Raw genomic sequence first — 15,569 nt, forward strand, 5'->3', positions numbered from 1 at the left:
ACTCCACAGCCTGGGTGACACAGCCAGATCCTGTCTCTAAAATAAAATAAAATAAAATAATAAAAAAATAAAGAAATGTCTTATGGAGTACTTCAGGGTAGAAAGAACAGACACTCAAAAGCCGTATGAATAAGCAAATTTAAGGTAAAGATAAATACATGAAAAATTATCCAGGATGAAGTAATTAACAATGTGCACCTCCACAATTTGTTCTCAATATAACTTAAAACAATAATATATTTAATAAAAAATCTATGACTAATTTTTGTTTTTGACATGCAATGCTTAAAGGTATAATTTTGATAATTCAGTAAATGAAATAGTGCAGTTAAGTTATATGGGAGTAACGGTTTTGTATGTTACTAAATGTAAGCTAGTATAACTTTAAAATTGTTATAACATTAGAATGTTGAATATAATCGTCATAGCAACCACAATTAAACAAAGAAACACAAAAGAGTAACCGGCAGGAAGAACGCTTTCTGTACTACAAGAGAGGGTGGGGGCTGTGGATTTAACTACTCTTCCCTGAGGCTACTGAGGAAGCTATCATGCACCATGAGACAAAGCCTAAGCTGTTCCACTAGGGACTAAGGGTAGAGAGCCTAAGGCACATAGCATAGCTGCTATTTCACACAATTTTCACTACACCCATGGTGACGGAGTAGAGGAGACTCATCCGTACGCAGAACCTGGTGAAGCACAGGAGGCAGAAAGAAGTGGCTAGGTGGAGAGGCAACTGAAACCAAGTTGGCACAGCAACTGCTCCAATCCTGTGTCTTTCTTCATGGCTTCCCAGGAGTTTGAGGTTGAAACTATTGTTGACAAAAGACAAGACAAAAATGGGAATACAGTGTATTTGGTTCGGTGGAAAGGTTATGACAAACAGGATGACACTTGGGAACCAGAACATCACCTCATGAACTGTGAAAAATGTATACATGATTTTAATAGACGACAGACTGAGAAACAGAAAAAACTAGAATGGACCAGGACAAGTAGAATTTGTTCAAACAATGCCAGAAGAAGAACTTCCAGATCTACCAAAGCAGACTATACTAAGAGCTCTCCTAAAATGCTAGTGACTGGCAAACAACACGGATCCAAAAGCAGCCAGTTATTTGCTGCCAGCAAGAACGTTAGGAGAAAGGCAGCTTTACTTCTCACCGACGCAAAGGATATGGAGTTAGTAAATTCAACCCTCAAGACATTTGCACCTGACAGTCCTGTGGACAACAAGAAAGCTGTGAGCGGCTTTCAGGAACTCAAGAAACTGGACCCTATTGCAGTAGATCAGCAGGACATGGTGGACTTCAAGGTGACAGAAGGGAAACCAATCAGGGACCCTTTGTCAGGTCCCAGTGCAGAACAGGCTGGAATAGAGAACAGGACCCTGCTACAGCCACTAATGTCTCAGATGTCTGGTTCAGTTACTGCTTCTGTGGCCACAAGCTCAGCTCCCCAAAAAGCTATAGTGGTATTAATAGACCCGTTAGCAGCCACTGGAACAGCAGACACACATACATCAGTTCCAAGAGTGAAAGGTGGCAAAAGACATGTTACTGATGATGGCAGAGACCAGTCTTTTGTCAAGAAAATGTACTTCACCATAAGGCTAACAGAGAGTGCCAGCACATACAGAGACATTGTAGTGAAGAAAGAGGATGGATTCACCCAGATATTGCTATCAACCAGATCGACAGAAAAAAATGCACTGAATACAGAAGTAATTAAAGAAATGGTGAATGCTCTGAATAGGGCTGCTGCAGATGACAGCAAGCTTGTGTTACTCAGTGCAGCTGGAAGTGTGTTTTGTTGCGGTCTTGATTTTGGGTATTTTGTGAAGCATTTAAGGAATGACAGAAACAAAGCAAGCTTTGAAATGGTGAACACCATCAAGAACTTTGTGAATACCTTTATTCAGTTTAAAAAGCCTATTGTTGTATCAGTCAATGGCCCTGCCATTGGACTTGGTGCTTCCGTTCTGCCCCTTTGTGACCTAGTGTGGGCAACTGAAAAGGCGTGGTTCCAAACCCCTTATACAACATTTGGACAGAGTCCAGATGGATGTTCTACTGTTACATTTCCAAAAATCATGGGTGAAGCATCTGCCAATGAAATGTTTATTGCTGGGCGAAAACTGACAGCGCGGGAGGCATGTGCCAAAGGCCTGGTCTCTCAGGTGTTCTTGACTGGAACTTTCACCGAAGAGGTTATGATTCAAATTAGGAAGCTTTCCTTACATAATGCAGTTGTGCTAGAAGAATGTAAGGCCCTTGTTCGCTGCAATATTAAGATGGAGTTGGAAAAGGCCAATGAGAGAGAGTGTGAGGTGCTGAGGAAGATCTGGGGCTCAGCCCAAGGGGTCGAATCCATGGTAAAGTATGTTGAAAATCAAATTAATGAGTTTTAATTGTCAGTCTGTCTGCTCAGGACCCAAGAACTAAGACGAACCAAATACATCATGAGGTGCAAGATGCCCTAATCCATCTTCATAGCACGAAACAATTTCACCCAAGCTGAAGGCTTGGAAGCAGATCTGGAAATGTCCAAGCTATGTCTTTAAATTACCATGGCATTTTTTAAGCACTGTAACTTTAAAAGAATTAATAAAACATTTCCTTGAACAAATGTGATTATTTTATACACACATAAGCCCAAATATGAAAGCAGACTGGGGGGTACTAGACTGTTCTTGCAAACTCTAATTTGTATCTATGGCTACTACTATATATAAGCTCAGAATTGCATTTTATTAGATGTGGATGACAGAGAATTCTGTAATAACGTTCATTTTTCTTATTTTTATATACTAGAATGCAGAGTCTACTGGGGTATGAGGCAGCCTCAGCTTGCCTCCCACAAAGACAGACACAGAACTATCAGAGATGGTGCCCTTGACTTTACAGTGGCACAAATAATTCCAAGACACAAAATTATAAATGAAAAGGCTTATCTTTTAGAAGAAATATTTCCGAACCAAAATTCCCTGATCATCATTCTCCTAAACTGAACATATGATTAGAATACATGGTGAGAAATATTTGATTTTCTTTTCTTTTTAAATGGCTAGTTCTTAACCAGTTAACAAAAGACAACTTTATCTCTCCAAAGTAAAACTTGTTGCACCCTACTAGTGAATTTTGGATTCTTTTTGGTGGAAATAGCCACTTTCTAATACTTGTAATGTGCACATTTAGGTTTCCTTAGACTATGTTGTAGTTACACTAAAATTCTGGAAGCATGATTAAAGGCAGAAATTTCTTTCAAAATAATGAAAAGACCCCTAGACTCTGTATGACATTTAACATTATCAGTTTCTGTTTTTATGTGCACACAATTTTCTGGAACGCTCTACGTGATCAGCTACCCAGAAGCTCTCTGAATCCTGTGCTGTTGGTTTTCACAGAAGCTGCATTACATAGGCGTAATTCAATAACCCTCTGGTCACTGGTAATGAATGCCATCTTTGTTACAGGATTTCTAGGATGTCGCCTCACCAGCCAAGAATCTCTGTGGATGATGGTACATTTCCATAAAGTTTCTCTTGAGCCTGCTTGTCTAAATTTACACACCCATCTTGCAGGTTGCTCTCAGCTCAAACTATGGGCTTGAGTTTCATTTCGCTATGGATGCACCAGGCACAGAATAGAGGCAGGTGTATGAGTGAGTGATGGTTGACTCCAGTCACTGCACACAGCTACACATGTTATCTGTGATGAGGCATGCAGGTCAGGTGCTGGTACAGGTGACAGCTCCCTGCAAATATTTAGGTGAATCAACCATACCACAAGCTGAAAGAAATCAGGCACATTCCTCAGCCCCAGGCTCAACAAACAGGCCCAGTACAAACACATCCCACCATGTATCTCTCAACTTCCTGAGCCCAGTACAAACACATCTCTCAACTCAGAGAATACCATATATCTCAACTTTAGAAAAACATCACCCGGAAAGTCCCCGATAAGGACACAGCCGTTTGTGGTTTTACTGAAAGCACGGGAACCAATAGAAAACTGCTAAATGTATAACTTAAAATGTAAACCAATTGTAATGCTGTAACCAAAAGAATTCCCTCGTTCCTCTGTAACTTTACGTATCCTGTTTACATCGGGCTATAAAAAGCAAGCACTCGCATTGTTCGAGGCCCTCTTGTATGCTGTGGAATAGAGGGACCAAGTTCGAACTTGTAGTAAAGGTTCATTGCCACTTGGCTTTGACTCTGGACTCTGGTGGTCTTCTTTGAGGAACAAACGGTCTAGGTATAACAATGAGGCATGCAGGTCAGGTGCTGGTACAGGTGACAGCTCCCTGCAAATATTTAGGTGAATCAACCATACCACAAGCTTTCTCTCCTGCAGGTACTGAAGAATGCAGTGGCCTCCAGAAACATAGAAATGCCAGAAACTTCAGAGATAGAAAGATGTCATCACAGCCCTGGCTTGGGAAAGTTTAGATCTGGTCTCTTTTAGAGGCAAAACTCCTGATTTCATTTCTATTTTTCCCTTTTTTTTTTTTTTTTAAAAAAAACATATCTATGGGATAACTATGGCTTAAATTAGGGTTTTTAAAGGGTTCTGTCTCTTTTGCTAATGGCAATTAGAATGTATTTTCTTCACTCTGACTGCTTTTTATTTAACATGACATGCTATAGAAGAAATGTCGATTGGCCCAACATCTTTCTGTTGCCTGTAGAGCTGTCTATTTCTCAGACGCAGTAAGATTTTGGCTTAGGTATAACAAAACATCTTCTCATGTAAGACCAAACACACGGGCTAGATATTAGAAATGCTCTATATATTTGTCGATGTATCAGAAAACTTCCACAGGTCTTACTTTACTTATTTAAGGTACTGTAATGAAAAAGAAACTTGCACTTTACTGGCACCTCATTCATTTTGCATTTCCTATAGGGGAAGCCATGGACTTGGAGAGTTGCTTGTTAAAATAGGAAAACTGATGATGATGTGACCAAAAGAGTCTCTAGACCGAGATCAGAAAAGCTGGGGCAACACAGTTTGGTTTTGATTGTTTCCAGGGAGAATGTTTCTCTGATGTTTGGGAGTTGTTTACTGTGGTGTTTTCTGATATGACTGCTAAGAAGGCATGAACAATTTTACAATATTTATAAAGATTTGGGTTGTTTCACAGTGCAAAAAGCTTTGCACATAAGAAACTTCAAACAGTATGCCTTCCCACCCTTAGAAACTATCTACGTCTGCAATTGTATTGACAAAGAAAAACTACATAGTTGTGGTAGATTATTGGTACAAATTCAACAAGCAGAGGAACAGCCTGAAAAATCAGGCCACAGACACAAATTTACAATACTGCACAATCCTATGGCCCAAGCAAATATATTTTTAAAAGCTCAACTTTCGTGCGTGTGTGTGTGTGTGTGTGTGTGTGTGCGCGCTTAAGACATGCCCACAGCTACTCAGATTAAAAAAAAAAAAAAAAAAGGCTCCACATTAAAATGTTATGTCTTTTGTGTTTTGTGTAACCAGAGGGCTTCCAGGAAATAGCGTCTCTGTTTTTCTGAACATGTGCACATTTTCCTCCAGTTTGTTACAAAGGGCATGGTACATTACTGGACATGCTTTAGACTACGAGTCAAGTTTCTGTAAATTATCGTTTTAGCCTCTGGTCACAGGCCAGTTTCTGGGGACATGCTTTCACTTTAACTCTTGTGTGGCTCAAAGCCAAGTTCCTGAGCCAAGCTGAGTCATTACTTCAGCTATTAATTGTTGCAGGCCCAAGGTCCCAGAAAAGATGAGTAGTGTATTCTTCAAGACTAGTTAGTACACTTTATTTCTTCCGAGTCCATCTATTTCTGTTCATATCTATTGTCCTCTATTTATATTCATATCTGCAGCCTGTCCTCAGTTGTTTTTTTTTTTTTCTCTTTTTGTTTGTTTGTTTGTTTTTTAAATTTATTTCTCAAGAGTAAACAAAGCTCTGGGCCAGTGTCAGATGAAATCCAACAGATTTTCCTGCCATGCTTACAAGGCTTAGGAGAAAGGATGCTGAGAGACACAGGACAAAGGATGTGGTAGACACATTGGCAGTCCTCTAACCCTCCACTGTTGAAAGTGTTGCCTCTGTCCTAACTGTTTTATTTAACAGAAGATCTAGTTGTCACATGGGACTGAAAGGATATCTAAACGAAAGTTTCCGGTTAAGAATAGAGCACACTGTTACGTGAAGGCCTTAAAACTGACTCCAGTTTCTGACAGCCGATCAGAGTGTTGCCACCAAAAATTTCAGGCTTTTCTGTTGCATTTTCTTTCTTTTTATCTTTTTTTCTTTTTTTTGCCATTGTGTGGCTACTGGGTCTCCGATTTCTTCTTTGTATGCAATGGTGAGACCTGGAGATATAATCCTACTGCTAACAGTCAGTAATTAGAAATGCAATTCAAATAGTTACTATTTTGTGATTTTTTTCCAAAACGTTAAGAATTAAAAATTGTAGTCTAAAAATTTTTGTTTAATAAGAGTCTTCTTGTCTGCCAATGAGAGATATTTATGGCATTGTATGGAATGGCATACATTCAACTAAAATTTCTCTTTTGGGTGGTTATTTCTCTATAAAAAGCTCAGCACTGCTACATATATCTAAACAGTTGCTTTGTGAGATACATCCTACTTTTCTGCAGAGACACATACTGTGAGGACAGGCAATAGAGCCTTAACCTTCTTTTTCTGACTATTGACTATATACACCCAGGATTCAGCATTTTCATGAACATTTTAGACCTTAAAATGCAACGTAGTGAGATGAGGTTTTTCTCTGTGGGAAGCTTTGTCACTACTTTGCACAAAACCATTGGTTATTTAACTGCTCTCTCTTCTGTGTCTCTCTTAACAGGAGTAAAACTCTCTGCTCTATTTGTAAACAGAAAATTTTCACTTTCAATAATCAGAAAGAAGGTGCCTTTGGGAGACATAGTCTAGCTAACTGCCATCTTATGAAAGCCAGCCATACACGTTCTTCACCTAGCAGCACTGAAATTTAAACTATAAGAGAATTTTAGGTGTCAAAGTCAGCGGTTCTTATTTCCTGGAATTTCAATGTTTTTCTAGGCCATAGCAAGGGAAGCCAGCAATAGTGTTAAAATTCTTACTCTATATAATGTCTTGCTTGAATCCAATGATTATAGAATCTTTTTTTTGGTTTCCAGGTTACTTAGGGAATCTTCTAGGTTCAGTAGGCTTAGGAAATCAGCCAAGATTCACCAGTGGAGAGCAAAAGCCTGTGAAGGTAAACATTACTTGTCCTACTGTCTAGCTCCTCTGGAACTGTGGGTGAAGGTCTGGCTTGCAACCATGGGGGACACCTACATCAGTCACCAGACTCAGGAAAGACAAGAGGAATGCAAAAGGAAGGAACGTCTTCTCTATCTTTTTAATCAGTCAGGGCTACTTCAAAGGGGGAAAAGAGTATGGGATGCTTTCTCTCTCTATTTCTTTAGAAAGATCACAATCTGCAGTGTGCAGCTCTCTGTGTACATTATGAAACACAGAAATTTAATTGACCGTGAGACTCTGAAAAAAGAAAGTGGCCTATTTTCTTTGCTTGTTTATTTATTTATTTATTTATTTATTTATTTATTTATTTATTTACCTGTCAAGGGCATGACAATCTTACCAGCTCCAGGAGAGACAGGCCTAGCTTTCTGAGGGAAATGTTCAATTTAGTACTATTTAACAGTTAAAACTTTTCTTCAGATGGCAAAGAAAAGACTTTAAGTTTTTTTTTTCTATTCTGTTTGTTGTTGTTGTTGTTGTTGTTGTTTTTGTACATGCTTACCTTGATTTAGGAGACAACCCAGATCTTTCTAAGCATTGTAAAACAGACTCTGCCCTCTCAGCAGTCATGCCAAGCAAGTTTTAAAGAGATAATTTGTTAAAATCAGAGACTAACCCCTGAGGAACACTCAAATGTAACTTCTAAATGCCCTACCTGCCACCCTCATTTGGAACCACCAGTCGCCATTCATCAGCTTGCCTTGTTGTGCCACTAAAGAAACCCCCAACTTCACTGTTGCCCCTGCAGGAAATACTCAATATATATGACACTAGAAAAGTGTAAGTTTCCTTCTCATTGCAGGGACTTAGACAAATCACAAAAAAACATAAGCAAGTGTCCTCTGATGACCTCAGTGGATATACAGTGACATTTCAAAAATCTAACGCAGGTGTTTAATCATACCTGGAGAGATAATACATCACTCCTAAACCAACCCTCATTGTTGTCCTAAAGCGGGCAGCTTTACAGAGAGCAGATATACCCATGGATGAACCACATGTCTTTCTTAAAATCTTGAAAATGGGAGGGTGAAAAGGAAAAAAAAAATGTTGAACAGATAACAGAATTCTTCTTCCTAATAGGAAGGAATCCAGTGCCAAAAACGCAATTGGAATCTTAGTGACCCTATAGAGGACTGAGAAAAAATTATCTAATGAGCATACTGGAAGGCTTATAAGGGAACAGGACAAAACTTCTTAATTACTCTAAACTACTCATAATAAATTAAAACCACACAAAAATTATTAAGCCTTTTTTAAAACCTGAGAAACAATGTAGTGAAACACATTCTTCTCTCTCCCTATTGAATTAAGAAACAGTTAATCTTAAGATAAAAGTTTATTACTCAAGCAGACCCTGACATCAAAAGAAAGCTGCAAAAACATGTCATAGGTTCAGGTGATATTGTAGTTTTAACAGCGTACAAAGATATAACAGCCTTTCTTTCATTTGAGATAACACAACGGTCTTTTATTTTACATTTAAGATCAAAGGCTGCAGACATAGGAAAGTGTTTGAAGCAAAAGTTTAAATAAGTGACTAAATAAGCTCTCTGCCAGCAGAGATGGAAGCTTGGAAGCTTGAATAAGTTGTCCACTGGAGGTTAAGGTTATTATGGATATATATATATATATATATATATATATATATATATATATATATATATATATCTGCTTAGTTTGCAAGCTGTCTTGGAGAATGTGTGACTTAGCTTTGTCCAGGCCCAGGACCTGTTAGCCAGCCTAGCTCAGGAACTTTGAATGGGAGAGGTCTGATGTGATAATGTGAGAGAATGCTTAGCTTGACCAAGGACCTATCATGAGCTAAAGTAAAAGCTTGGCCTGGGATGCAGGTTACTGAAGTGATGATTCATATGTGTTGAGCAAACAGTCAAAAACAAAAAGAAAGATTCCAGCCAGTATCCACTAGATCCCACTGGTTTTATGCCCACAGAGAAAAACAAAGACACTTTATTTCTGGAAGCTCTCTGAGCATACAGAAAACAGAATTTATATGCCAGGCTTTGTTTCCCTCATCTGAGTGAGCGGGAGGTTTGTACAAGCTTTTATCTGAATGGACTGCAGGTGCTACCATCTGTTTCACTACAGCCATGCTTTCAGGCACAATCTTCTGTGTCAGATCTCTTACTGGTGCCCATGCGTTTTGTTTTTTGTTTTTTGTTTGTTTGTTTGTTTTTTGGTCCGATTATTACATCATGTTGGAATCAGGCCCTTACATGTGGACTGGGGGTCTTCCAGGGACCATTTCTTTGCTGTTTACATAAGGAAAGCTAGCTAAGTTGTCTTTGTCATTCCTCAGAAATGAAAACTCTAACTGCTCTTAGGAGATTGGGCATTGGTCGTTCTGGATACTTTCTGCTGGAGAAGAATGTTGGGTAGAAGACAGTAGGTAGGATTCTACCGAGAGCTGGTTAAGTGTTTGTAGAGAAAGACATGTTAATGAAAGGTTTTATTGGCATTACAGTTTAAAGCATGTTAAACTTCAGGGAAAAAAAATCAATTTGGATTGTTAGAAAAAGCATATCACAACTAGTCAAGGAGAGTAGTTCAAGGCTGCTGACATGACTGGAAAACTGGTGGATATCTATATATACATATACACACACATATCTGCTAAGATTTGGTTACATGACACTTGCATTTACTTAGCTTTCTTCATTTGATCCCTCAAAACAAAAATTCTGTTAGAGGAAACCTATTTTACTTTATTATCTGTAAATATTTGTAGAATGCTGGTCCAGAATTAGAATATTGTTCTAGATTTCTCTATTAGTTACATCTTTCTGTTTTCCCAGAGCTGTAGCAGGACATCACCAGTTGGCTCACAGGGGGGAAAAAAAAGATTAATTTAAATTTTAGGAAAAACTTGAAAAACAACTTATGAGATGAGAAGTTAGTGACAGAGCTGTGATAGGCTGCGAGACATATATCTTTCCTCCAGTCCTGATTTTTGTTAAGAATGAATCATGATAAAACTTAGTTGTTTGCAAAACAGATTTGTCTGACACATAACCAGACTATTTTTGTACAGTGCCGCATGAAATACCTTTACATGTGCTTTCCTCAGGCTTTTATGAAACTATATTCTACAAGGAATCTTAATAGGATATTAGAAAGCTGAGCCCAGCCATAGGTTTATTCCCTTAGATACCTATTATTTGGGTAAACTCCTCTATATTTTGAGGTTACAAATGCATGGGATTCCTGGGCCTGATAGAAAGAGGCACTGTTTTTATTTATTTATTTATTTATTTATTTACTTACTTACTTACTTATTTTACTTCCCACAGGTTAGAAAGCCTGTATTAGCCTGCATAAACAAAGTATAAGGCCAGGTTTATCAGGGGCCTTTTATTGCTTTTAGAAGTCAAATTTAATTCATTAAAGAAGACACACACTCCAGTCAAAGCCTTAGAATTTCAAGCACCTTTTTCTATTGGGTTATTTTGCAAATGAAAATACATTTTTTTTTTTTGGATCCACTGATTCAAACAATTATATTCTTATAAGTTAAGAAAAATCACATGTAGCTTCTGAATTTTAGAGAAACCAGGCACAGACAAGAAAGCATGTTCCAGGTTTTGTTAACAGGAGTATACCAATTGACAGTGTTAAAAGCTGTAGCCTACTCTGTAGGTTGCCTGTTCACTCTGATGGTAGTTTCTTTTGCTGTGCAGAAGCTCTTCAGTTTAATGAGATCCCATATGTCAATTTTGGCTTTTGCTGCCATTGCTTTTGGTGTTTTAGACATGAAGTCTTTGCCCATGCCTGTGTCCTGAATGGTACTAGCTAGGGTTTCCTCTAGGGTTTTTATGGTATTAGGTCTAACATTTAAGTCTCTAATCCATCTTGAATTAATTTTCATTTAAGGAGTAAGGAAAAGATCCAGTTTCAGCTTTCTACTTATGGCTAGCCAATTTTCCCAGCACCATTTATTAAATAGGGAATCCTTTCCCCATTTCTTGTTTCTCTCAGGTTTGTCAAAGATCAGATGGCTGTACATGTGTGGTATTATTTCTGAGGACTCTGTTCTGTTCCATTGGTCTATATCTCTGTTTTGGTACCAGGACCATGCTGTTTTGGTTACTGTAGCCTTGTAGTATAGTTTGAAGTCAGGTAGCATGATGCCTCCAGCTTTGTTCTTTTGACTTAGGATTGTCTTGGAGATGCGGGCTCTTTTTTGGTTCCATATGAACTTTAAAGCAGTTTTTTCCAACTCTGTGAAGAAACTCATTGGTAGCTTGATGGGGATGGCATTGAATCTATAAATAACCTTGGGCAGTATGGCCATTTTCACGATATTGATTCTTCCTATCCATGAGCATGGTATGTTCTTCCATTTGTTCGTGCCCTCTTTTATTTCACTGAGCAGTGGTTTGTAGTTCTCCTTGAAGAGGTCCTTTACATCCCTTGTAAGTTGGATTCCTAGGTATTTTATTCTCTTTGAAGCAATTGTGAATGGAAGTTCATTCATGATTTGGCTCTCTGTTTGTCTGTTACTGGTGTATAAGAATGCTTGTGATTTTTGCACATTAATTTTGTATCCTGAGACTTTGCTGAAGTTGCTTATCAGCTTAAGGAGATTTTGGGCTGAGACAATGGGATTTTCTAAGTATACAATCATGTCATCTGCAAACAGGGACAGTTTGACTTCTTCTTTTCCTAACTGAATACCCTTGATTTCTTTCTCTTGCCTGATTGCCCTAGCCAGAACTTCCATCACTATGTTGAATAGGAGTGGTGAGAGAGGGCATCCCTGTCTTGTGATTTTTGCAATCTACTCATCTGACAAAGGGCTAATATCTAGAACCTACAAAGAACTCAAACAAATTGACAAGAAAAAAACAAACAACGCCATCAAAAAGTGGGCAAAGGATAGGAACAGACAGTTCTCAAAAGAAGACATTCATACAGCCAACAGACACATGAAAAAATGCTCATCATCACTGGCCATCAGAGAAATGCAAATCAAAACCACAATGAGATACCATCTCACACCAGTTAGAATGGCGATCATTCAAAAGTCAGGAAACAACAGGTGCTGGAGAGGCTGTGGAGAAATAGGAACACTTTTACACTGTTGGTGGGATTGTAAACTAGTTCAACCATTATGGAAAACAGTATGGCGATTCCTCAAGGATCTAGAACTAGATGTACCATATGACCCAGCCATCCCATTACTGGGTATATACCCAAAAGATTATAAATCATGCTGCTATAAAGACACATGCACACGTATGTTTATTGCAGCACTATTCACAATAGCAAAGACTTGGAATCAACCCAAATGTCCATCAGTGACAGACTGGATTAAGAAAATGTGGCACATATACACCATGGAATACTATGCAGCTATCAAAAAGGATGAGTTTGTGTCCTTTGTAGGGACATGGATGCAGTTGGAAACCATCATTCTTAGCAAACTATCACAAGAACAGAAAACCAAACACCGCATGTTCTCACTCATAGGTGGGAACTGAACAATGAGATCACTTGGACTCGGGAAGGGGAACATCACACACCGGGGCCTATCATGGGGAGGGGGGAGTGGGGCGGGATTGCAGTGGGAGTTATACCTGATGTAAATGACGAGTTGATGGGTGCTGACGAGTTGATGGGTGCAGCACAGCAACATGGCACAAGTATACATATGTAACAAACCTGCACGTTATGCACATGTACCCTAGAACTTAAAGTATAATAATAATAAAAAATAAATAAAAAAAAAGCTGTAGCCAATTTAGAAGCAAGTATACTTGACTTTAAAAAAGAAAACATGAACTACAAATGTTCCAAAATAAAGGTACAGAGATTGTTTCATTTTGCTGTTAGTTTAGTCTATTTTAACATTTGTTGTGCTTGATATTTATTAATATTTTAGCTATTCCTAAGTTCTGCACAATTTTCTGTTACAAAAAACCTACAGTTGAGAATACCTGGTAAAGTTCTACAGCTAATTGCAAGCCATTATTCTTAAGGAAGATTAAATGTCTGTAAATGACAAAATATCTTGGGTGATAAGAAACTGAATAGGCAAAGACATATGGTTATTTCTGTGGTGTATAAGAGCTTAGCATAATAATTTTAATTAAAATTGATAGCACATATTCAGATAAGAACATTAAAAACCCCATGTGGTTTTGAGGTCTCTGTTAATATTACTCACTAAAATGTATTCTGAGAAAATAAAATGTAACCATCAAATCTCATGTATTTAAATATGTTCTCTAATCCTGTCTAAATTTTCTTATTTTATGCCCCAGCAGTTCTCTGAGGAATCCAAAATACAGGGTTCAGAAACTAAGTACAAATTAGGGAGACGTTATTTTTATACATCTTCAGGCCTTAGGTGGTTTTTGTTTTCATCAGTTAAAAATCATGTGAACTGAAAAGTAAAACAGCCTTTATTTCCTTGTAAACAAAATATTTAGTTCAAGTACCTATTCTTCACTAAGTTAATAACTAGATGTTTTTAAAAATATATACATAACACATATGTAACCACCCAGAGAAACAGAAGTTCCAGTAGTTATAACATTTTATTTTACCCATTTTCCAATTGAATTCTTGACCTCTTGATGAGGCCCTATAAGAACTGAGCTATGAATACTTTCCAGGGCCTAATAAAAAAAAGCCTCACTGAACCTGGGCATGGTGGCTCACACCTGTAATCCCAGCACTTTAGGAGGCCCAGGCTGGGGGATCAGGAATTCAAGAGATCCTGGCCAACATGGTGAAATCCTGTCTCTAATGCAGAATACAGCAATGACGTGGGCATGGTGGTGTGCACTTTTAGTCTCAGATAATTGGGAGGCTGAGGCAGAAGGATTATTTGAATGCATGAGGCAAAGGTTGCAAATATTCAAGTGGGTACCACTGCACTCCAGCCTGGTGACAAAGTGAAACTATGTCTCAAAACACATGAAAGAAAGAAAGAAAAGAAAGAAGGAAGGAAGGAAGGAAGGAAGGAAGGAAGGAAGGAAGGAAGGAAGGAAGGAAGGAAGGAAGGAAGGAAGGAAGAAAGAAAGAAAGAAAGAAAGAAAGAAACAAAAAGAAAAGAAAAAGAAAAGAAAAAGAGAGAAAGAAAGAAAAGAAAAGAAAAAGAGAGAAAGAGAGGAAGAAAAAGGAAGAGAGGAAGAGAGATAAAGAAAGAAAGAAAAAGAAAGAAAGTGAAGGAAAGAAAGAAAAAAGTGCACTGGAAGAGACAGATAAGAGACAGATTTTCAGAAGTATTATTCATTTCTAATTCCAACGGCTACATAACAAATGCAGATTTCTCATAAAAGATGATTTCTTCTGCATTTTCTGTTAGTCCCAAGAAGACCCTGGCCATCAACTTTTATCCAATAACTTTTTATGCATGCACCAAAAGTGTCAAGATAGAGTGGGGAAAGGTAATATAGTCGACTGAGAGAAAAAACTTCTTGGAGAAAATGAGATTTATGAAGTAGAAAAATATAAATGTCTTTTGAATGTATGTCAGGAAAAATGGGCAGAAAAATATAAATGTCTTTTGAACGTATGTCAGGAAAAATGGGCTTAAATGATTCATAAACTTGTAAGATGGTCTCTTGTGATAAAAGCAGATCCAGGTACCATGCTGCAGTCTGAGAGAGCTGAGCTTCAGATGTTGAGGCCCGAAAGTTGTTTTTTGTTTTTTTGTTTTCTCATCTCACCAGTGCACAAACACATAACAGTCTCTACTTATCTAAGGTAATACTGGGGATCTCTTTTCTATGTTTTAGAAGAATAAAGATTGCAGAATGTTTTAGAAGACTAAAGAGTCCTAAGGTTGAAGGAAAAGTTTAATAAGCAAAAGAAAAATGCTCGATGCTAGCAGAGATGTGATCAAAGTGGGCTAACCAATATGAAACGTGGGTTTAGGGTTTTTGTGTGTTGCAAACGGTAAGAAATTGACTTAGTCTGTGGGCTGTCTTACAAAACATGTGACTTAGTTGGGCCTGGGGTCTCAGATCCCAGCCCAATCAGAAAGCTTTGCCTGAGACCTTGGACCAGCACCTATTAGTGATGAAACTGAATATACATAGTGGCTATTCAGCTTAGTCAACAAACTTTCAGGAGCTGACGTGAAACCACAGCCTAGAACTTTGTCCCGAACCAATCTGAGGCTGAACTAATGATTCATAGAGGTGGGAATCACAATCCAAGAAGAAAAGAAAAGTGTTCCCTGGAAGGCACTTTCTCCCACTCTCCCAGCCTGTTTATCTTCACAAAAGGAA

General features: G+C 38.2%; 1 protein-coding gene across 1 annotated transcript; it reads left to right on the forward strand.

Annotated features, from left to right (window-relative positions):
* Positions 1-458: 458 nt before the first annotated feature.
* On the forward strand, positions 459-2,616 carry LOC139360913 (testis-specific chromodomain protein Y 2-like). The gene has a single exon (XM_071089382.1). It carries the CDS (start codon positions 788-790, stop codon positions 2,411-2,413), a length of 1,626 nt encoding a protein of 541 aa, XP_070945483.1. The 5' UTR covers positions 459-787; the 3' UTR covers positions 2,414-2,616.
* Positions 2,617-15,569: the final 12,953 nt, after the last annotated feature.

The sequence above is a fragment of the Macaca nemestrina genome, chromosome Y, assembly GCF_043159975.1.
Source record: "Macaca nemestrina isolate mMacNem1 chromosome Y, mMacNem.hap1, whole genome shotgun sequence".
Lineage (NCBI taxonomy): Eukaryota > Metazoa > Chordata > Mammalia > Primates > Cercopithecidae > Macaca > Macaca nemestrina.